The sequence below is a fragment of the Strix aluco genome, chromosome 15, assembly GCF_031877795.1.
Source record: "Strix aluco isolate bStrAlu1 chromosome 15, bStrAlu1.hap1, whole genome shotgun sequence".
Classification (NCBI taxonomy): domain Eukaryota; kingdom Metazoa; phylum Chordata; class Aves; order Strigiformes; family Strigidae; genus Strix; species Strix aluco.
In genome coordinates this window covers 20,654,982-20,677,850 of record NC_133945.1, presented here as the reverse complement: position 1 = coordinate 20,677,850, position 22,869 = coordinate 20,654,982, and the positions used below count along the sequence as shown (strand labels likewise).

Below are 22,869 nucleotides of genomic sequence, written 5' to 3'. Positions count from 1 at the left end.
AGCACCTCATCCCCAAATCTTTAAGGCAGACGTTAAGGCACTGGGAATTTCCACTCCCCTGTGGTCCTCCTCCATTCCAGTGCAGAGGGGACCAGCTGCATGCTGCTCTACAAGCCCAGTTTCTCTCTCATCATGGGTCTTGTGGCTCAGAAACAGACAGTACACTTGCCGTTACGTGCTAGCGAGGGGGAGCACGTCTCATCCCAAGACATGGTGAAGGTGAAGTCTCTTCTGGGGGCAAGTGACAATCCAGAGATATGGCTCACATGAGGTCCATCCTGCAAGCTCTGTGCTTGTCCCTCACCTCAGTGCTGAGGGGAAAGGGAGGAGAGGCTGGTTTTTCTCTAGCCAGAAACCCACTGCAGGAGCACGAAGCTTAAGGACGACACCAGTGACACACAGCACTGTTCGCTAGCGTGTAATTATGGTAAATGCTTTTCAGTCCCTTGTTGCCAGACAGGAGCAAATGCTTCAACACCCACTTCAACTACATTTTTACGAAATAAAAAGATTTCAAAGTCACCAATTTCAAACAGAAGCAGTGCTGGAACCACGCAAGGGGTCAGAGTGAGCTGTAGGGCCAGTGACTGCAGCCGGGGAGTTCAGCCCCCCGTGCTGGCAGGCACCGCCTGAGACTGGGGGTTCGGGGTCACACTTTGGGGGCACAGTCACCTCTGCTGCAGAAGGCTGGGGATTGATCTAAGTTACACCACCACTGTGTCTCACAGTCCCTGCTATAATACACTAATGAGCAATGAGTACCAGAGAAAAATTTACTGATATTCATTCCCAGAAAGCATGTTCATTTTACATCATGATCAAGCTCTCAACAGCAAGCAACTACTTGTACAGGCAGAAGAATGACATGAAGTCAGTCTTACAAGAACACTTTGAGGCCACAGGCCAGAAATTCTTTCCTCAACCCACAGGAATGGTTCCTCACTGAATTTAGGCTGTTGTTAGACTTCGATAACTGCAACATGCTCCTGGGCATGCTCATCATGCATCCCCTTCCACACAAGCGTGGTTCAGACAGAAGACTCACTGAACCCCATAGCCTGATCTGCAGCAGGGCTTTTGCTCCAAAGGTTTCTTTCCTTCTACTGCTTCTGCAGTGCCTGTTCTTTCAGTTGGTTGACGAGCTCTTCAGCATACACCTTAAAGAGTGGGACAGGGTCCTGAAACAAAGCAGAAGATAAACCACTTAAAAGGAGTGAACCTGAGCAGCACCAAGGGGTGAAGCCTAATGGAGAGCCCAGGGAGCTAGTGCTGAGGGAGTGCTAACAGTTAAAACCAGAGGAAGATGCAAACGGTTTTTTTTTCAGTGGCTGAACAAGTCAACCTGCTTTGCTGCTCCTCCAGACACAGCTGCTGCTCAGCTCTGTAACACTGCCTCAAAGATGACAGGCACCTGTGTGGGACATTCATCAGCTTTCTCAGTTCTGCCTGCAGATAAGAATCATCAGTAGCTCCCAGGGATCCCTTTTCTTCTAAAAATGCTTCCCTCCCTCCTCACACTGCCCTCTATCAGAGCTGTACTGAAGCATGTTGGGGGAACACACCCCTTTAAGAAGCTGGAGCCCCACAGGGTTCAGGGCCCAGCACTACCTCATGCAGTCAGTGCTCCCGACCTTTCGTTCCTGCTGCAGCCAAAACCAGAGCAAACAGATCTGGGAGAAACATCATCAAGTGACCACAGCACCCCAGGAAGCCCTTTTGCCTCAGCAGCTCTCTGTTGCACCCTCCTCTGCATATAGCCTCTAACAAGTGAGCTGCAGCGACAGAGGGTCACTGACTGCACGGGCCGTGAGCTTGTATCCACGTGTCCCAAAGCACACGTACAGCAGGCGGCAACCAAAGGCAAAGATGTTCACACAGCACAGCACGAGTTATGAGCCATCCCCCTAAATATCTCTCCCTTGATTGGGGGATCTAGTTTATGGTGTGCTTTAACCTAGTCCCAGGTTTTGGGCACCCAATTTTAACCAGGTTCATGTGGCTGTTCGGAGTTCTGGAGCACCACTTCCATCACCCCGGAGTGCTCAGGCTGTCACATCAGCTGGATGTGCAGCCTAATACAGCTAAGACACCTTGGTGCTAAGCATTGTCTCAGAAACTCACCTTTTTTTCTAGAAGCCTCTGTTTTTCTATTGCTTCTTCTAAACTCAAGCCAACCCACTCAGCTTCTTCTTCTGGGATCGCAAATTCCTGTGATAAAAGAAGGAGCAGGTGGTACAGTCTTTCCAGGTGATGCAAATCCTCTCCATGCCCAACTCACACAAACATGTGATCTAGTAGGAACGTTACTATAGACAAATCTTAAAACACTGTTCCCTCTTTTCTGGCAACCAAAGTCCACTTCCCTTCTCTCCTCTTTCCTTAGCGAGGGTCCTATTTTCTTTGATCGGCCATGTGTGTTGCTGTGTCTCTCCTTTGTGTAGTTCTGGGGTTGTTTCTCCACACAACTCCACGGACCATGGATGCTAGTGGTGTTTCTACGTTGGCAACCATCACCAGCTGCACAGAACTAAACCGCACACAGGCAGTCTGGACTCCTCGCTGCAGCATCAGCACAAATTCTTGCTGCTGTCAACAGTGCCAGCTCCTATCAGTGCTTATTGCAGACCCTTGCTGACCTGGATCACAGCAAAAATACATGCTTTTGTCTTCCTAAATGATCAGTACAGAAATTAGCAGCCCACAGAGAGACAAGAAAAACCTGATAAATGATGTTTAGATCTTCTCTACCTATACCCTTAACACAGGAGCATTAACACCGGTTTGTGCTGTGACAGGGTGATTAGGGCATTATAGTCTGGCCAACCAGCAAACATCACTGCAGACACCAGGGCAAGAACTGCAGGCCAGGCACCCACCTGGTACTTATTATAGATGGCCTCTCTTCTGGCTGGATCATCAGGATGCAGTTTAGGATCCCGCCGTGCAAGTCGCAGCAGCATTGTTCGCTTCAAATCCATCCCAAGCTTCGAGCACATATCGGCTTTTGGAGTCTGGAGAGATAAAGTCTGGTGTTAAACTGCACCAAGAGACCCGCTGCCAGAGAACACGTCAGCCTATCAGCACATAGACAACACTGGCAGTTTATCCACGCGCTGTAGAGGCGCTCAGGTCACATGTTATGAAAGGAAAGATCTCTTGGATTTATGCTACAACTGAGTCTGGTTCTGATCTTTAATACCGAGGGCTCCAATCAAGCTTCAGACTGGCACTAATACATTAACAGCTGCCCCCGGGCAAGGGCAGCGTGGGCGCAGACCTGCCCCACGGCGGCCGCTGCTCAGCGAGTCCCGCCAGTCCCGCTGGGCGCAGGGCCTCACCTTGAGGATGTAGAAGTCAAAGCCGTAGGCCTCGTCGATGAGGTCCAGCGTCCGCATGGTGACGGTGATGGTCAGCGTAGCGTCGAGGATCTCGCTGTAGAACTGCCGGTTAAAGAGCTGCGGCTTCCACGTCTTGGGCAGCCTGGTGGAGAGCTGGGCAGAGACCGGCGGTCAGGGCCCGGGGACGCGGCCCTCCCCGGGGGATGCTGCTGCCCGCCCGGATGGACCGAGGCCGCACCAGGAGCCGGGGGGGCCGCCTGAGCCGCGCCCCGGTGACGCAGGGTGAGAGGGAGGCCGCTGCCGGCAGGCCCTGGTCGCCCGGGATCCCCGCGCGGGGCACCGCCGGCTCGACAACACCGGCCTGGGGTAAGGAAAGACCGGAGCGCTCACCTTGTCGTTGCGCGCATATCGGAAGCCGCGGATCCAGCCCTCGCCGCCCCAGAGCCCCTCGTGGGCAGCGGGCGGCAGGTACACCGGCACCGGCACGTCCTGCACGCGCTCCCGCTCCCCGGTGCGCGGGTTCCGCCGGTAGCGCACGCCCAGCGGCCGCCAGTGCACGGGCGTAGGCGGCGTCTCGTCCTGCAGCGCCGCCAGGTAGTGCTGCGGCAGCCGCGCACAGATGCCCTCCTGCAGCCGCAGCGCGGGCCAGACCCGCGGCGCGTACCGGTGCAGCGGCATCGCCCTCCCGCCGTCCCCCGCTTCCGCTCCCAGCGGCCACCGCGGCCGGAAGCGGGGCCGGAGCCGCCTCCGATTGGCTGGCGCGGAGGGGCCGCAGGGACGACGACGACGGCGGCCGGCAGGAGCCGTGCCGCGCCCGCGTTTCGCCCGCAGCCGGCCCCGGCGGGCCTCGCTCCTGCCCCATGCCCAGCCGCCACGTGTTTGCCCTCAAATACCATTACCTTTATTAAATTATAAAACTGTAAGCTTTAAAATTTACCATATAAAATAATCACAGGTATTAACAGCAAAGGAAAAAAAAAAAAACAAAACAACCCACAACCTTTTTTTTTTTTTTTTCCCCCCAGACACAGGAATTCGCTCAGATTTTACCCAAAATAATTAACACCCCCCCACCCCCCCGGCACCTAACACAACCTTGTGCCAGGGCCAACAGTGGCAGGGGTGGAGGACAAAAGCAGAATTTCAACAATCAAACACAAAATAAACAATCACGTTAGCGGGATTTCTCGCCCCAAAGCTTCTCCGGCCTGGCAGCGGAGGCCCCTGAAGGCAGAGCAATTATTGCTTTCTCTGGGAACCGCGGCCTGCTGCGGGCCGCACGGCCACAGTGCCGGGGCTGCAACGCCGCTGTGCAAACCGAGACGGGGAGGGGGGGAAAGTGCCTAAAAGTGATAAAAGTTTGAGGAAGCCCTGAGGGCCCCGCGTCCCCCCTTCCCGCCCTGCTGCCGTGGGTGGCAGCAGCCAAAGGAAACGCGGGGGACGTGGGGACGACAGCGCTGGGCACAGGCGAGTGCTCTTCGCTCGTCCTGCATCTGTTTAAAAAGTCGGAGTTTGCAGAGGAAGGGGAGGCAGAGGGATAAAGTGCAGAGCTGAGCAGAAGGCTGGGCACTCCTCAAAGCAAAGAAATAACCTGGAGGCAAATCCTTCATTAATAGCTCATTCCTCCCCAAAGCCGCCTGAGGAGGGGCTCCCAGCAGCACACACCAGACCAACCACAGCTGGAATAAACCAGCAAGAAACGATGTATTTGAGCCCTTATCTATAGACTGAGGATGGGCAAAGACAACTTTCCTGGTTGCCAAGTTTCTGCCCTTGCTTTCTGATGCCTGTGTGCCCTATAGTAAGGCTAAGGTGAGACAGATGCTGCAAAGGAGACTGTAGCCATCTGGGGAGCCCGTGGTGATGCTCCTGGCTGGGGTGGGACATCACTGGTGGCCTCAGATCGGCCATGACTCCGCAGCACATTCAGCCTCTGAGGCACAGCAGGCCGGAGGAGCAGGGGGTGCGCAGCTCAGACACCATCCTGGCCCACCTACACTGCCCCAGGCAGATCTGTACACATGCCAAACCCACAAAAGGGAGGAAGACAATGAATACCTGAACATCGAGAGAGGAAGAGGACAGCACAGCAGCTTGGCTCCTTCCAGATGAGCTAAGAGGGCTAAAGTTAAACTTAAACTAAACCCTGCACTGCTGGGGGTTTCACAGCTCTGGGCAAGATGCTACTGATGCCTCTTGCATGTCCCCACACGGGGTTTTTTCACATTCCTGCCAAGTCTGATCCTGAGCACTGGGCCCAAGTCTGAGCCTCATTTTCCTCCCCGCCTCCCACCCCCCACCCTGAATCAGGAATAGGTAAGAGCAGCACCGCCTGTTTCACAGGGAGAGAGGCTCCAGACCCCCATGGAGACAGTGGCCAAGGGCCCAGCACACGCCAAGATCAGCTCCTTCCCTCCCCACCAGCACCAAGGGCATGCAGCATCATTTGCCCCCCCCCCCAGATCAGAAGAAACCCGTTCTCTTCGGTTCAAATGCTGATTGCAGGATGGCAGGGGAAATCCCCATCCCAGAGCCCTCTGCTAGGACAGGGGGTGCAGGGAAGAGCCCAGCAGCCAAAGCCCTGGATCCAGCTCAGCATGGGCTATGCCCAAGCCTCACGGACGCAGCAGGAGGGGAAGAAGGGTTGGCGATTTCCCCCAGGGCCATGTGGAGCTGGGGGACAGGCTATTCCTTGATCTAGAACCATGAAGAGCCTGACCCATCCCAGCAGAAAAGCAGAGGTGGCCTCAAACTTGCCTTCACAAGATAAGCGCACCATTTTCGTCTTTAAACCCGGTTCATACTGCGCTCTCCCAGTCAGTGAATGAGCACGTAAGAGGATTGCCAATGTGCGAGAGCGGGGCAGCCCAGGCAAAGTGCAACCTCACCAGCCCTCCACCTCTGCGACCGGGAGCCAAGCAGTTCAGGTGACAGCATAGAGCTCCTCACGGTCATTCTGGCAGATCTGATAGCGACAAGTGAGCTTCTGTGACCAAGCCCAGGGCTTCTTATGCTTGTCCCGGGGAGGAAGCAGGAAAGCAACGCTGCAAGCCACCAGCACGTGCCAGATGCTGTGGGTGTAGTAGTAGTTCTCATTGGTTTCCATGAATGCATATACTGAGATGGCAATGAAAGCCAAGGTGATCCCTGGGAGGAGGTAGAAAACCCAGCGCTTCCACGAGGAGGGGTAGCAGTGTCTGCGCTTCACTCCGTGGTAAACCTGGAGGTATGAAAGCACAGAAGGGTTAAGCAGCCAACCAGAAGCTTAGGCAGGGGGAAAGAGGCAGCGCTGCCTGACCCAGGAGCACCTGCCAATCTCAGAGCAAGAGGCTGTGCCTGCTGCCCCTGAGAAATTCAGCCTCCCCGCTTCTTGGGCCCATCTCTGCTATGCAAGAGCCCCAGTCCAGCTGTGGCACCAAAGCCCAGCATGCTGAGGGCTGTGGTGATGCCACAGCTCCTGCCCAGGGCACAGGCAACAGCCAGCCATTCTGGGACAACACTACAGCCGCAGGCATGCTCTCAACTGCAGCTGCAGCAGACAGACTCTGCCAAGACCCTTAACTGAGGGATTTCTCAGCTATTGGAGGGATGGAAGGTGAATCCCTTGCCCTGCCCTCCCTCTACTTGAGTGTTTGAAGGAGATCAAGCCCTGCCTGTGGATCAGCTGGAGTCTGGGGTCTGCTCTGCTACCATCATTCCCTGGAGGGGAGCTAAGGGTAGCAGGTCCTGTCTGGCTGCCCTTACTTACCCACGCTGCAATCATGATGACGAGGGCAAAGAGACAGGGACCCATCATGTTCCACACCCCTCTGCGGTCCAGCTGCAGGGACATGGCAATTAACAGGGTCCCCAAGATGAAAAGGACCTGGGAATGAGACACCACCAGTACTATCAGCACCTCATCTGCTGCCAAAGCACAGCCAACCATGCCAGAGGTAGGGAGGGCCTCGCCTCCTGGCCACCCAGCCCCACATGCATGCAGGACTCAGGAGCACCACCTTCAGAAGGAGAAATCAGAGGACCCACAAACCTTTCCCACAAATCTTAGTCCCTTCAGCCCCAGTCCCGACAAGCACACAGGTTCATTATCCTGGGACAAAACAACCCACTGGTTTAAAAATCAGGGTGGCATTGGGTGACAAACAGGCTTTGTCACCAGGCTGGACTGTGTCATTAAAATACAGCTGTGAGAGGGCTCAGCACGGCCACCCGTGGCTTGGCTGGCTCAGGTCTGGCCCTGCTGCGCAGGGTTACCCAACACTCACGTATTTCAGGATCTTCTTCACCCGGGACATGCACAGGATCGTCACCCAGATGGACACCACAGAGCCCAAAAAGTCACAGTACTGTAGTGTGTCGTAGTCCATGATGCACATCACTGCAACACCTGGCTGGTCACACGCATGGTAGAACTAGAGCCGGGGACAAAAGCAAAGGCTAGCATGAATCCAGCAGCACCACACAGCTTTCTGGGAAGGAGAGGCAGGAAAAGGCTCAGCCCATGGCAGCCAGGACCCCTCCTGGCAGTGCCACCAGGAAGCTCCACCAAACCACCATGCCACTACGGAAAGCAGAGAGCAGCCATCAACCTGCACCCTTCTGTCAGCAGCTGAGAGCTCCTAGGACAGCACCCTTCAAGTGCTCAATGCTCCAACACCATCTCCCCTCCCTGGGGTCCCACCCCCAAATACGAGCACCCGCAGTGTGCGTGGAAGAGCCCAGTGAAAATAATGTTTTTGCCAAACTCTGAAGGGGCAGGACATGGAAGCGCTTGTCCAATGATCCTAGAAGCATCTTGTGGAGCTTCAGGATGGACTGCTCCACTAAAGACTTCATTCTGATGCAGCATTTGTGATGCTCAGGGGGAGCTTGCAGGGGACCCAACAAAAGGCAATCCCTACCGTGGAGAAGAACATGGTGTAGGTGTAGACGGAGGCCTCCACCAGGTAGTAGCGATAAATAGCAACTGCTATTGCTGGCAGGAACATGAGGTTGCTCAGGGTTAGCAGGAGGGTGGCCAGGTTCTGCGCACCAACAGACTGGGCCTTGGTATCGTCCGTGCAGCTCCACCCGCCCCAACCTGTGGAGTGGAGAGGATCGTGTGGATCTCGCATGCCCTGCGTTGTCCTCCTGCAGCACCCAGCAGGAGCCTGGGATGCCTCAGAAACAGCAATCACAACCCAGGACTATCCCTGAGCCTCCTCTCCCTTGCTCCATCAGCCACTCACACTCCTGTTCTCAGGATGGTCTCATTACGTGCTCTGCTGGGGAAACTCTTGGGGAACCCCAGCAGAGCCCCATGTCTGCTCTGAGGACATCCCCCAGGTTGCTGCCACATAGCAGGGGCCATCCTATGTACAGTATGGGTCTGTCCAGCCTGGTACTTTTCATCCCTACAGTAACTCAACACACATGCTGCTTGAGGGTGATACATCAAGTGTTTGAGGCTCAGGTGCTGCGGATTGATGCTGTAAGCTGGGTGCAAGATCCCTAGATCCCAGGAACCAGGGTGGAGAATGGCCCACAGCACTGAGGAAGCCATTGGGCTCCTGTCCTACCACCTGTCACAGCAGGGCAAACTGCAGAGCCAGGACAGATTGCTCTGGGCCTTGTCCAACTGAGTTTTGAAGATCTCCAAGGATGGAGACCTGGATACTGTGCAAAGCTGAACAATTCTACTGGAGGAAAATTTGTCGTCTTCGATTTAGCTGGAAGTTTCCTTGCTGCAACCTGTGGCTGGCCTCTTGACCTTTCCCTGTGCTCCCACAGAAGAGCCCAGCTCCAGGGTCCCTGTAACCCCTGGGGGCAGTGAAAGGTGTGATTCGATCCCCCTCCAACTCTTCTCCTCCTCCTCATGGTGACATCCACATCTGCACAGAACAGTGGGAGTGAAAATTTCCTAGAGGACAGTGCATGACACAGGGCACAACGCTCAGTCTGCTGAATGGATGCTAAGAACTGAGACAGTCTCCTATGAACATAAACCTGCCATATTTTTAAAATTTAAGTTATTTTAATTCAACATTAGGACGCCCATGCCCTCCTTTTGGGGAAAGGAGGTCAGTCGCAGGCAGCCAGGGTATGTGCAGGCACTCCACGGTCAACAAGCAGAGTTAAAAGTAGCATCCATTCTACTACAGTGCCACTAGAAACCAAGCCAGCATCTTGGCCCCTTCTGCCGGCTCCCTGCCAGGCAGGGCCCAGGGAAGCTGCTCTCTCCAGTTTATTTCTGGGTCACAAATATGCAGATGGGGCATTTTGCTCCAAGCAATTCAGCAGAAAGCTGTCCTCAGCCTGATTCCCCAGTTCCCTTGGGGTGCTCTGTGCTTCCCAGAACCTGGCACCCCTCGGGGAAATTAGGATGCTGTCCTCCATCTCACTCCTCACCCAGCATCAGCCCTGCAGCAGACAGCAGGGACGTCCTGGCTCAGGCCCAAAGCAGCAATGAACCACATTTTGCCTTGTCCTTCTGCTGAGAACAGGTACATGTACCCACCCAAGCACAGCAGAGCTATCATCTTCCCTACACCACTGACTCCCGCCCAGTCTTCTCATCCCATTAAGATAATTAGCAGCTGACTAGATGTTCCTCCTCCAGGGGCACCTCTGAGTCTAAGGACTGGCCTGCATGCTGGCTCTTGGCAGGAGACAGAGCACCATGGCAAAGCACGGACAGGGACCGCAGCCCGGCCTCATCGCATCCTGTGTCAGGACCCTGCGTAACAAACTGCCCTGAAAGGCAGAGGCTCCGACACAGGCATTTTCAGGCAGCCCTGCCAACACCATGATCTCTCTAGGGATGCTCAGATGCACCTCTCCAAGCCCTGGAGAACTCCAAGCTGGAAGCAAAACGACCATTTCAGCAGAAAGTTGTCCTCAGCCTGATTCCCCATTTCTCCTGGGGCACTCTGTGCTTCCCAGGCACCCCTTGGGAAAGTCAGGGTGCTCTCAGAGAGGCCATCACGGGTGCTGAGGGCTCTCTGGGTAGGTGATGCGACCCCAGGCTGCTCCTGGCAGCTGCGGCAGACCCCAAGCTCCTTCTACCCAAACACCACCATGGAAAAATGTGGCTTCGCCTTGGGGAGGACAGAAAAGCTTCCTAGGAAAACGCACTCACCAGCCTTGCAGCTGCAGCCAGCATAGAGGTAGCCGTGTCTTCTCAGGAGGCTGCACTGCCCGTACGGCCCACAGTCGTTGAAGCAGGGGGTGAGGTATGCAAAGACGGTCACTTTGGCTTCTGCGGCGTTACATTCACTGCAAGGAGAGCAGGTCGCGTTGGTAGCCCGGTCCTTCGGGGCAGCCCTGTGCCCAGGGAACACTCTGCTCCAGTGGGTCAGGCCGCGCTCGTGCATGCAAGCTCCCCGCTATTTCAGGATCTGCTCCATCCCTCCTAAGAGCTAGGAGCAGTCGTCTCCCTCTCCACTTGGACTGCCAAACTGATGTGCAGGTGGATGTCAGCTCTCCCCAGATCCCCATAGCAGACCCCTGTACCCAGGACCAGCATCACCAGCACTGTTTTACAGCATGTTTGGCCCCTTATGCAAGGAACCGTCAGGAAGCCAACCCACAGGAGTATGGGCATAGCTGCCTGCATCTCAGAGACCCCTCGAAGGAGTAACAGCAGCATTTTCATTTACCCATTTATCACCTCAAAAATCCACCTGGGGAAGGGGAAGCTCATCCAGGCAGGCTCTGCCATCTGCAGTCTGCACGAGATGTGCCAGCTTGGCAGCAGACATGCTGCTTGGGTGCTTGTGAGACAGCACGTCAGCACTGCCACCCACCCTCTGCAGCCACAGTTCAACTGCTACCAGGTGAGACAAGCCCATGGCATGGCAGTGAGGATGGGGGTTCAGTTTTGCTCATGCTAGCCAAGGGCAGTGGGATGCTCTGAACCGGCCCCAAGGCAGGACGACACACCAGACTCACCCCTGGCCCTTCGGGCAGATGAGCTGCAGGGAGAGGAACCAGTCATCTGTCTGCGGGTACAGGACAATCAGCATCGCTTCTGCAGAGGACGTGCTCACGCTCAGAGGGTAGCCCTGGAAGAAAGCTTAAAGAAAAGAGGGTGCTGTGCTGCGCCAAGACCAGGGAAGAAGGGCCCACAGCAATCCCAGGCTGAGACCAATTGCACAGGAATCAGATGCTCCTGTGGCTCCTTGCTTCCATCCTCAGGAGGCACCAGGGGGACGGAGAGGACCCTTGCTCCTGAGACCCTTGGCTTTTCTTTCATCTCAGCTCTTGGTACCTGCCTCGACAGTACGAGGCACCTGGAAGAGCCTGTTTGCTTGGCTAGTGCTCCAGTCCAGAGCTTAGCTTCTCTGCAATACATTGACCAATCCCAAACCTCCTGCCAACGAGGCTGGAAGAGCCCCAGCTGGTAAGCAGACCTTCCTTTGGTGGAGGCTAACTCCTGGTGCCAGACTAGCACCTGCACTTCAGCACCTCTGAGCACGTGCCAGCATGAGGATTTCAGGAGGGTTCATGCCAAAATCAGTTTCCCTGGGACATCCCACAAAGCCCTTAGTCAGTTAACAGCTGACGAGGTCTAAAAGCAAAACCCCAAGTTGGTGTAGCTGAGCTGGCAGCGGGTGCCAGCATCTCTCATACCTGTGCTGCAGTTCTGTGTGGCAGTGAGGGACAGCACCGGCGAAGCAGCACTCACACACGCCACCACGGTGGCATTGCCCAGGCTCACGGACGTCTGTGCAAACAGAGCAGTGTCCCACGTCAGAGCGCCCTGATGCCACCCCCCTGCACAATTCATCTCCTGCCCACAGTATACAGGAGCAGCAGGTGAGAATAAACCCAGCAGATCAAGATCACCCATCAATTCACCAGCTCTTTCTGGGCAAACCCACCTTCGCTTCACCCTACCCTGCCCTGCCCTGCCCTGCCCTGCCCCTGACCGCAGAAAGTCAGGAGAGCCTCCCAGGGGGGCTGTGTGGCAGGGACTGCCACCCAGTTGGGACACTCACGAGCCCATCGCTTCAGCGTGAGCACAGGGCGGCAGAAGTCAGAGGCAGCAGGACATCAGGGCTGAGCCCTGCTCCAGCCCTTGGGAAGGCAATAACCAGCCCTTGCGACAAACTTCATTGTCAGAATTTCAGGGGGCTGATTTCAGGGTGTCACTGAAGGAGTCTGGGAATCAGCAACTCGGGCAGGAACATCCCTGGGTTTCCCTGCTCAGCCTCCTCTCCTGGTGGCAAGACGCCAGGCTCCCATGGAGGAGATGGCATTGCAAATGCTTCCCACTTCATCTCCTCCGTGTCACTGCCACCACATGCCAACAAGCTGTGGCATTTGAATTGGAGTTGGCAGGTGGGACACACTGGAATTGGCTAGAACAGGCTCAGAGTGTTTTGTAACAACGAAAAAGAAAGGGAAATAGTCCCACTGGTACCTACAACCCCTGGAGTTTGCTGCCAAACCAGCCCAGTAGCAGGGACAAAGCCCTGCAAAGGGAAGACAATCCCATCCATCAGCCTCCGCACCTTGTTAAGCAGGAGACTGACCACGAGGGAACCCCCGCTGTCCATGCCAGTGTTCAGGTTGAGGAGGAGGAGGGTGGGGGAGACGGAGTGCACAGGCACGCTGGGACCGTTCAAGAGCCTGTAGCGCACAGACACCACATCCAGGTCCTCACGAACAACAGGCTGGTTCTGCAGACAGAAGCTCCTCTTGTTGGACACATTGCGTGAGGCTCCTGTAGGCAGAGTGGAGCTCCCTGCTGCTCCTGCGCTACCTGGTCTGGGACCAGCTTGGCTCTGGTTTAGGCTGCTGAAGTTAAGGAATGAACTTGTACTACCTGGTCTGCAAGCTGTAAAGCAAAAAAGGAGAGGAGTCAGCACAGCCAGGACTAGCACCTCATCCAGGCAGGGCCCCAGCAGCTCCAGACCTTCAAGTGATAGCACAAACTGGGGGTATTTCAGCGGGGTCAGGCCACAGTGTTGGCCACGGCCCCTGAAAGGCACCGTGAACTCTAGCATCAGCAGGTTGGGACACCGATGAAAGCCAGTGGGTGGAAGCAACCAGGAGCTGCGGGGAAGTGGAGTGGGAACAGAGGAAGGGATAACACACAGCATCCTAACACATCAGTGTACCCAGGGAGTATTCACTGGCCAGTGGCAGAGCACAGCACGTAGCTGTCCCATAACCACAGACTGCATAAAAGTCTCTACCAGCTCCCCAGATATAAGCAGACAAGGCTGAGCAGAAAAGAGAAGCTAATCCAATACAGCTACAGGCACAAGCCATCATGTCACGGCAGCTGGAGTCCCACAGCTGGAGCCTGTCCATCGCTCTCAGAGACTCTAGTGCTCCCCTCTAACACCTGAGCTACCAGTGCCAGGCCCTCAAGCACATGGAATGAGGCTCTCCTTTGAGGAAGAGATGGCAGAAACCCCAGTAGAATAAAACTTTTAAAAATGTACCTAGTTGGTGAATTTCCAAGGCTCCAAGAGTCAAACAGGAATCATGGTCATGTAATAAGAGGATGCAAAGATGCCTATCACAGCCACGAGGACCTTGTGACCTCCTGAGTCACAAGGTGCCACCTGAAATGGTGACATCCCCTCACTACAGCCCAAGACATTACCCCAAGTAAACCTCTGTGAGATGGTTTCCTGTCTGTAGCCTGCTTACGGCCAATCAATAGTCAACATATCATTAGTTTGGTGCATCTACACAAAACTATTGTCCCCGTAAGATTTTAGGCCAGCCACTGCTTCCCAAACAGCTTTCAGAAAACACTATTGCTTCAGAGACCCTGAAATTTTCAGGCATTTCCCAACCAGGCAGCTCCAGTGAATATCACTCCTTGGGTGGACACTGGAGCCTTCACTTCTGATCCCAAAGCAACAACTAGGTCTCAGCCCCCAAGGTTATGCCCAGGCAACCAGCGCTCTAGGGAACGCAGGCCACTACTGCTAGTCACCCAAAGGCCCGAGAGAGACAGCAGACACAATGTTCTCTCTGCTCCTTCCCATAGGACTAGATGAAGTGGAAGCCCACCTGTGAAGGAAGCCACCATCTCCACCGACACATTAGCATTGGCCGCACCAAGACTCTCCACCATGATCTGCAGCCACTTCTCCCAGGGAGGCGAATCCAGGGCCAGGCTGCAGTTTACATTCCCCGTGCAGGTGATGATCCTCTGGAAGGACTGAGGCAGCATGATGGAGCCCAGCACCACGCGCACAGTGCATGATTTTTGCTCGCTTGTCACACAGCTTCGCAGCTCAAACCGCATCCCTGCGGCGTGCTTGGGAACAAAGACCCTGCAGGAGGAGGGACCAGCACTTTGTAGAGCTTGTACTCTCAACACAAGCCAGCCATGACCCATCACAGTCCCCAGGGCTTTCTGGCAAGAACTAGTGTCATGGTTTAACCCCAGAATATCAGTTGGTCAGTTGGGATCAGCTGTCCCAGCTGTGTCCCCCTCCAGCTTCTTGTGCACCCCCAGCCCACTCACTGGCGGGGCGGCGTGAGAAGCAGAAAAGGCCTCCACTCTGTATAAGCACTGCTGAGCAATAACAAAAACACCCTGTGTTATCAACACTGTTTTCAGCACAAATCCAAAACATAGCCCCATACCAGCTACCGTGAAGAAAATTAACTCTATCCCAACCAAAACCAGAACAACTAGATTGCCCTGGCTGGTGTTGTGAAAATCCTTCCCAAGGGAAACATCTCAAAGAACTAAAATTCCTGCAGCTGAACCTCTAAGAGGGAAGAGTCGAAGAAGGGTGCTCGTGTGCTCCCCCTGCAAACCCCACCACCGCAGAGAGCTCAGCAAACAGGCTTGGAGACCCCCCAGCTCCAGCCCCCCACGGGAACAACAGTGGCTTCCCCTAAGCAGCACCCATGGAAGATCCCACCCCACCATGGCCCCAAGTCTTTCCATCCGCTGCCCTCACTTACTTGACATGCAGTGGCTTAGCAGGTGAGACGATGGTTTGCAGCATGGCAACACCAGGCTCCAGAACAGGCATATCAGTGAGTCTGAGCACAAACATATCTGCCTGGAACATATAGGGGCATGGAGTGGAGAAACCCTGCAGGAGGGGAGAGCAGACAGGTCAGCTGTGGCGAGACACACTGGGCAGAGTACGATGGCCAAGACCCTCACCAGGACCCTCACCTTCACTTCAATCCTGCCAGCAGCCTCAGGGAGATGGGCAGCGATGAACCAGTCTCCGGCAGCAGGGGTGGTGATGTTCACAAAGGTGGTGTTTTGCACAGCACTGCTCAGAGTGATGCTTATGTTATAGGAGGGACGGACGGTCGCATTTGCAGGAAAACGAGTGCCCAGTGGATTAATCACAGGAGGGGCTCCGTAGCGAAAGTGCCTGTGATACAGAATGCCAATAAATCGAGGGATGTAAAGACAGTGGCAAGATAAACTGGGATACAAACTCATCAGTGGGCACCCAGGCTGGCCTGGGATCGGAGAGGAAGCAGGCTGGAAAAACCCCACATTTTGAAGTGAACCACAAGAGCCATCATTTTCATCTGGCGATGACTGGCTTCTATTAGCTTATCCGGGATTTACTTAGCGATTGGTTTAACTTGACTGCTTATTAAGATAAGGATTTACATGGTTCCATCGGCCCTGAAAGCAAATTTCCACACTTAGTGAGGTTAAACCCCAGCTGCAAGACTACTCCTTTTTTATAACCATCAGCAAATTCCCCATATAGACTAAATCATCAACGAAGAGCTTTCATTTTCTAGCTAAGATCTGCATCTTCCCTATTTCCTCTCGCAAGGAGGGTGGGCAGACAGACTAGAAAGATACTTACCATGTGACTGACTTCAGTACACCAGCACTTCTGCTTTCCAGATAAGCAGCCCAATGTTTGAAGTAGCAGAAAAGCAGGCAGCTAAGTAACATGTGAGATACTTATTTCGGCAGCCAATTTGGCATTTAATTTGCTCGCTTTTGGACTACACTCCAACAGCACATAACAGGTCCAGCAAGCAAATGTGACAGGTGATCTGTTATTAACCCATTTGAGCTTAGCCCAAGAAATGAAGACCAGCCCAGCTATGGTTTAGCTGTTGGCTTGTCCCTCACGTCCCCAAACTACTGGGAACCTTTCTGGGAAGCAAAAAGTGGAAGATCATCTGTGCCAGGCTGCTCTGGAGCAACCAGTCTGTGCCCAGGACACACCAGGGAAATGCAAGCCAAGCAGCTTCAGTCGCTTCTGAGACCTCTGTGGGGTGGGTGCCAGAGAGCCACGTGTCTCTATGGGCACAACTTGCCCAGGAAACTTGGTACCTTCCCAAGAGACAGCTCAAAGTCTTGCAAGTTTTTGACTTCAAATCCTCCAACAACTCAAGTACTGCTTTAAGCAGCATTTCTTTCACTGGCATTGAGTTTGCAATCTTCTCACGCTCTTGTGTCTGCAGGACTCAGCATTCCTCTCCTATCTCTGCTCCACACAGAGCCGCATCTCTCACAAAGTGTCCCCAGTCTCTTCAGTTCCTCTCTACTGGGGAATTTGTCCGTCTCCAGTCGGTTTGGGTCTTCTCAAGCCCCTTGCAGTCCTGCCACAGCCTTTGGTACCATGCGCAGGATCCTGCCAGGCACAGGAAGGTCCGGGAACACCTTTGCTCATGAGCAGCAACACCAGCCTTGCTGTGAAACTCTCTCCAGTGTTTCTAAGGTGTCTCTTTGACACCACATCTGATAGACAACCCCACATCCACTGGTAATGTGAACACAAAGTACTCCTACAGGTTTAAACACAGATTTAGTGCTAGTACATTAAGAAACTGGCTGCTGCAACTGGGGAACAGATGCCCTGCCTCCTACACCCAACCAACCACAGGCATGAGCAACAAGGACAAGAGAAGGACAGGAAGCCCCCATGGGCAAGCACCGGCACAGGGACATACGTACACTGTAATCTCCATGCTGGTGCACTCAGGTCCTTTCCCCCGGGATGCTTGCAGGAGCCAGCGAAGCAGCACAGTGTCTTCTGGCACATGGAAGTGGAAGAGCTTGGCGTTCCCATACCAGCTGTAGAAGGACAGCTTCTGTGCGCTCTGAGAGAAGTACTCGGAGACATACAGGGAGTCTGAAAGGGAGAAGGCATAGGAGTTGCTGGGGCGGCTGCTGGGGGCAGGCTACACCCACCCACAGAAGCACAGAGGAGTTCTAAGGCTGCTGGAGAGGAGCCCTGTGTGTCCCTGATTTCTCATCCCAGTCCCACTAGATACGTGGTGATCCACGTTGCTCCTCCAGTCAGAACCGTCCACACCCCCACTACAAAACCATCACCTGGAGCCAGAGAGCACTAAAAGATGCCTTAACTACACTCTGTGGGATGTGCTCTGAAGATCACAGATCACTGGAGACACAGAGGAGGAGGAAAAGGTCAGGAGGAAAAGTTGATGGCAAAAAAAAAAGGCAACAGAGTAGACAGCAGCAAACGCTGGGGCAAATGGTGCAGAGCAGATGGGTGCTGGTAGCACAGGGGTGCTCTGGGCTCCAACAGCAGTTTAGGGTGCCAAAAGGCAAGAGCTGTGCCCTTGTCTGTCTCTGCTGAACGCACAGGCTGATGTTATTGGTCTTACCCAGCTCAGGATACACGTACCACACAACACGCCATCTTCCTATGACATGCAACGTGATGAAAATCCATGTGCTGCAAACCTAACTGTGCTTTCAGATGTACCTTCCAAAGTCTAAAGAGTTTCCTACCTGGAAGAAAGGCTGCTGGGATAGAGAGAACAGCCCTAGGGCAGGCTGAAAGCTCATGCAAGAGGACAACAGCTCGTCAGTCAAAGTGCCATCAGGGCTAGCTAGAGTCTCCACCCATCCCTCTGCACAGCTATGCCTACAGATCCCCACCAGCCTGCTGATAATTTCACCTGCAAAATTACATATTGGTGTTATTGTTAGCACGAAACTAGCCAGACTGCACCTCAAGGATGGGAAAGAAACATCACACCAGGGTTGGGAAGGGGGTAAAACTGCACAGAGAGAGTGGAGCCAAGGCCATGCCACCCACCCAAAAACAAGGTTCATAAAACTCAGCAAGGGGGTAGAAGAATGTCTTCACATCTCTGCTGAGTCCTCCCAATGCTCCTTTCCTACTCTGGAATTCCCTGGAGTGGGGAGAAACCGTGGCAATTTTCAGACACAGGTTCCTCATTTCTATCGAGAATAAAGCGGCAAGTGTGGTTTAACTTTCCTTCCTCCAACGCTGCACAGGGTCTTGTTGGAAATACAGAGGACCCAATCGAGTTTAAGAAAGATGCCAAAGAAAGAGGAAAGCAGTCTTCAGGCAGGACCAGAGCCTTGGGACGTACTTCATGCCAAGAGGAACCTAATCCTAGCAGGAACTACGATTCATGCCCCAAAGGAGGATGCATGCTGGCCTGCACCCACAGTGCTGCAAAGACACAGGAATGGTAATCATGGGTTTAATTCCCTGGCAAATTACCAAGCCAAAGCCTCCGGGCATCCTGCAAACCCAACAGAGAAAGGAGGAAACAGGAAAGCAAGAAATACCAGCCATGCAAGCCAACTGGAGGATTCGCTGGTGGAGGAAGAGCGTGGCTGCCTCGCCTCACCGCAGGGGCTGCCCCGGTTGGGCACCCACAGGGTCCAGCCAGGGGAGCAGCACCTGCAGCACCTTAATGCACGGGGCCAGGCGAGGTCACCAGGAAGGCTGAGCCCCAGGCAGAACGGCAAGAAGTCCACAGCCTGTGGGCAGAGCCGTTCCGCTGCAGTCCACACGCCGGGGTTACGCTGCTCTCTAGGCCAGCAAGGAGCAGAGACCACAAAAGGGGCTTTTCAAGCAAATGCTCCCTGGCTGCAATGCCAACACAGTGCGTGGGCTATTACAGACAAGAGCTGGCTGCGATCCCCTACAAGCCCAGTTACATTTCACGCACAGGAGGTACAGAAGGGAGCAGTCTTTGATCAGCAGTGTCCATACCCCCAGCTGCACTCCGCACACACATGGCACGTTCGTTTCTGGAAGTCCATGGAGATGTTTGGGCACAGGATGAGGGCAGACAGGGACACAAAGCATAATTAGAGCCTGGTCCTGCTCAGCGCAACAGGTCCTGTCAGACAACCTGCACGGGGATGAGCCCTCCTGCCTTGATACAAGCTTCTCCAACCCCCTGCATGGCCAACGGCCACGGTCACCACCCACCCAGCACGTCCTCATGAAGCTGAAGTGCAATTTGTGTGGTTTTTGGGGAGGAGAGGGCAGGCAGGCTGTAAAATTAAGAACTCAAGCAATCAGCAGTGCTATTTACGGACTGGTCAATTATATGGAGCAAGCTTAAGCGCAGTGACAGGCCGAGGGCACGCAGGCAGACCTGCTCTGCCCACGCACTGCCTGTGACCAGGTTAGCAGCAGCTGTGGCTCTACCAACAAAACGCCAGCGTGGCCAAAGTCCTCACAAACAGCTTCTTGTGACAACAACCAGCCAAGCCCCCGCTCGCAGGCTTCACTGTGCTGGGCACCCGAGAGCTGGACCCAGGGAGGGAGCAGGCTGACTCCTGGGCACGCTCTGCCTCGGCTGACAAGGAAATACCACAGGCAGATAAACTGAATATCAGCAGAGAAAAGCCAGAAAGACAGGTCACCGCAGGCGAGGCGTGTGCTCCCGCAGCCCATTTGCATCGGGAGAGCGTCCTCTAGTACTTGCTGTGCTCTGTGTGTCTGTCTCTATTCAGTATGCTCTGCACCAGCATGGCAACACCTGGAAAGTCCCAATCAGCTGTCCCATGACGTTAAACAACCCTTTAAACTGAGAAAGGGAGTTGTCAAATGGATGTTGTTTCTATTCTCTCCCATACAGATTTCACATAAGCAGATCTCAAACATATTATGCAAAAACCAGAAGTGTTTTTGTGACAAAAAACAAAACACAGTAGAATCACAGATGTGCAGAAGAGACACGTAATTTGAATTTCAGAATAAAGAGCCACCTGCAATAGCTTGGATGTGTTGGTCCAAAGATGATCTCATGGTAGTTTTAGGAAATGATACCTTGCCTGCTGGTTTCAGGGCTTCCCATCAAAAGGATGAAGCCCTCATTTCAAAGCAGATGCTGTCTAAAGCTACAGAGATGGCCATCAGTCCGACTCAAGAAAAGACATGGCTATGTGGCAGGACGTTTGGCCCTTTATAATATAACAGAAACCCTCTTCCCTTAGCCCAGGTCAAAAATCTATCTATAGATGTTCCAGAAAGAGGACACCTTGCCCCTCTAGGGCTGATGTTCACTGGCTCCCAGACCTACCCCTCCGGAGGCATTCCCCCAGCCGGCGGGACGGCGCCAAGACAAACCAAGCACGGCACCTCAAGCGCAGGGTAGCTCTCCGGGGCTGGGAACCCAGCTAGCAGGATGCCAGAGGAGGGTGGGCCTGGGGCAAAAGGCCACCTCACCCATGGGCTCCCCGGCACAGCCTCTGTGCTTCGCACACGGTGGAAGCGATAACCACTGCCACCAGCCAATAGCCTCCGCCAGCACAAGCCTACCTCCGGGACGGGGTGAAGCTGGCAAACAACTTCTCCTTCGCTTTCCACCACGGCACCCGCTGGCTGCCCCTCAGGAGGGGGAGGCGCGGGCCTCAGGGACCCCAGACCCCCACGAAGAGCATCCCACTGCTCTGCCAAAACCCCGGCTCCCACCCAGCTGCCTTGATGCACTGGAAATAAAGTAACCTGAAAACAAAGCAAAACCAAGCAAAACAACCACCGCCGCCACAAACCCAGCAGAAACCCCTCTGGGTCCGGCCTGACCTCCCGCTGCTCTGCGGCGCCCGACACAAGGGCTGCTCCACCGCGGAGGGTTCACAGACCCCCCCCGAGCACCCAAATCACTCGGGAAATCACGAAGCCACCCCAAAGCCACCCCCGGCAGGAGCTGCGGGACTCAGACCGGCTCCCGGGGCTGCGCGGCAGACAAGTCCCCGCTCACTTTAACGTAAGCCGGTTGGTTTCCCACCGGCGCCTCTACCCTCCGGGACCCCGCCGGCCCCCGGTCGGGCCGCGGAGCCCCCCCCAGCCCGGCTCCTCTGCCAGCTGTGCCCCTCTGTCCCAGCCCTGGTCCCCGCGGAGCACCCCCGAACTGCCCCCGAGCACCTCCGCGGAGCATCCCCAAGCTGCCCCCGAGCCCCCCCCCCATCCCCGGCCGGGACTCACCGGGGCCGGTGCGGTTGCCGCGGCCGGCGGGGAGCGCCAGGAGCTGCAGGAGCAGCAGCAGCAGCAGCCGCAGCGGCGGCCCGGCTCCCCCCGCCATGGCCGCCCGGCGCTATCCCGGCATCGCCGCCCGCCGCCCGCCCCGCAGCGCCATCGCCGCCGCCGCCACCGCCCGCTTCCGCCGGCCCGCCCCGCCCCGGCCCGCCCCCGGCGGAACCACGGCCCCCGGGGCCGCCGCTGCCCCCGGGGAACCCGGGACGGGCGTGGGGACCCCCGGTCTCGGGGCAGCCCTGGGACCCCCGCGATGAACCTGGGACCCGGGGCTGTCCGCAGAGCGCAGGAACCTTGGGGTGCTCGGGGACAAGCCTGGAGCTTGCGGGTGCTCAGATCCTGGGGGAGACCCGGCACAGACCTGGGGGACCACCCCCCACCCCCCCCACCCCCCCCCCCCCCGTCCTGGGGAACCTCCGGGATAAGTTTGGGGACCCCCGTGATCCTGGGGAAGTCCTATCAGCACCCCAAGACCCCAGATAAGCCCAGGGAGCCCTGTGACCCAGAGACCTGAGAGAGTCCTGGGGTTCCCCGGCACCCCGATACTCCACGAGGTCCCTGAGAGCCCCGGGAGAGTGACCTTGGGGAGGGGCTCAAAACCCCGGGAGCACCCCGGTCCCGTGGGAGAGGGCCCTGGGGAAATGGGGGTGCCTGGGTGCTGGAACCGGGCTGCTGCCACGGCAGGCAGGAGCTTCTCAGTGCCGTGAAGGCAAGGTAAAATGGTAATTTAGGATCAGTTTAATCTGAAATCACAAACATTAATGTGCCTCAGTCATAACCAAACAGCCCACCATACCCTAGCTCAGCGCAGAAATTTTTGGGGAGGCTCAGCCCTTCCATCTATCTGAAGGGTGGTTTTACACGTGTTCCTAGAAAGTCCGATTGCCTTCTCAGCCCTCACACATCTGCCACATTCACAGGACTCGTAGGGGATGTGGCTGTCACAGGAACGAGCAACTCATTCTCTGATTTGGACTTCAAAAGAGCCAAGGATCTTCCCTCTAACATACCTTGTCTTTGGGATACCTTCTGACGCGTTTGTGTTCTCCACAAGAATAATCCAGTCTGGACAGAGTTCCTGCTCAGGCAAAAATCCCACCACTTGCTTACAGGTCAGCTTGGCTGAGGACTTCAGACCTTTTTCCAGTCAACCACAAACTCCCTGAAGATGGACTTTCTACTTCAGAAGCTCAAAATCTTTTCTTCTTCCTTTCACAGACCTGATACACTTCTGATAAGCTTATTAGATATGGGAAGGAAATCCCCTAGGGAAGAGACAGTCATTTTCTAGGGGCTCTGACATC

General features: G+C 55.1%; 2 protein-coding genes across 4 annotated transcripts; both read right to left on the bottom strand.

Annotated features, from left to right (window-relative positions):
* Positions 1–402: 402 nt before the first annotated feature.
* On the bottom strand, positions 403–4,063 carry MRPL28 (mitochondrial ribosomal protein L28). Its single transcript, XM_074840391.1, has 5 exons — positions 3,729–4,063; positions 3,339–3,491; positions 2,877–3,011; positions 2,122–2,208; positions 403–1,178 (listed from the first exon to the last, which is right to left on the bottom strand). The coding sequence occupies exons 1-5, from the start codon at positions 4,014–4,016 to the stop codon at positions 1,101–1,103; spliced, it is 741 nt and encodes a 246-aa protein (XP_074696492.1). The 5' UTR covers positions 4,017–4,063; the 3' UTR covers positions 403–1,100.
* A 153-nt stretch (positions 4,064–4,216) lies between these two features.
* PGAP6 (post-GPI attachment to proteins 6) lies at positions 4,217–21,665 on the bottom strand. Of its 3 annotated transcripts, none has more exons than XM_074840387.1 (13): positions 21,518–21,665; positions 17,245–17,422; positions 15,481–15,688; positions 15,261–15,394; positions 14,352–14,617; positions 12,833–13,158; positions 11,949–12,042; positions 11,268–11,391; positions 10,456–10,592; positions 8,240–8,418; positions 7,604–7,750; positions 7,087–7,203; positions 4,217–6,558 (listed from the first exon to the last, which is right to left on the bottom strand). In XM_074840387.1, exons 1-13 carry the CDS (start codon positions 21,612–21,614, stop codon positions 6,262–6,264), a joined length of 2,304 nt encoding a protein of 767 aa, XP_074696488.1. In that variant the 5' UTR covers positions 21,615–21,665; the 3' UTR covers positions 4,217–6,261. The 3 variants fall into 3 exon arrangements, with proteins under 3 accessions (XP_074696488.1, XP_074696491.1, XP_074696489.1); XM_074840390.1 differs by lacking the exon at positions 21,518–21,665 and adding an exon at positions 20,852–21,401; XM_074840388.1 differs by lacking the exon at positions 21,518–21,665 and adding an exon at positions 16,142–17,075 and having other exon boundaries at positions 17,245–17,328.
* Between the last annotated feature and the right edge of the window lie 1,204 nt (positions 21,666–22,869).

Coding starts and splice junctions, on each gene's coding strand:
- MRPL28 (XM_074840391.1), bottom strand. CDS start 4,016: ATGCCGCTGCACCGGTACGCGCCGCGGGTCTGGCCCGCGCTGCGGCTG. Junction 3,492..3,728: donor GATATGCGCGCAACGACAAG/GTGAGCGCTCCG, acceptor GTCTCTGCCCAG/CTCTCCACCAGGCTGCCCAA. Junction 3,012..3,338: donor TTGACTTCTACATCCTCAAG/GTGAGGCCCTGC, acceptor TTATCTCTCCAG/ACTCCAAAAGCCGATATGTG.
- PGAP6 (XM_074840387.1), bottom strand. CDS start 21,614: ATGGCGGGGGGAGCCGGGCCGCCGCTGCGGCTGCTGCTGCTGCTGCTC. Junction 13,159..14,351: donor GATGGTGGCTTCCTTCACAG/GTGGGCTTCCAC, acceptor TTTGCTTTACAG/CTTGCAGACCAGGTAGTACA. Junction 7,204..7,603: donor TGAAGAAGATCCTGAAATAC/GTGAGTGTTGGG, acceptor TCTCATTCCCAG/GTCCTTTTCATCTTGGGGAC.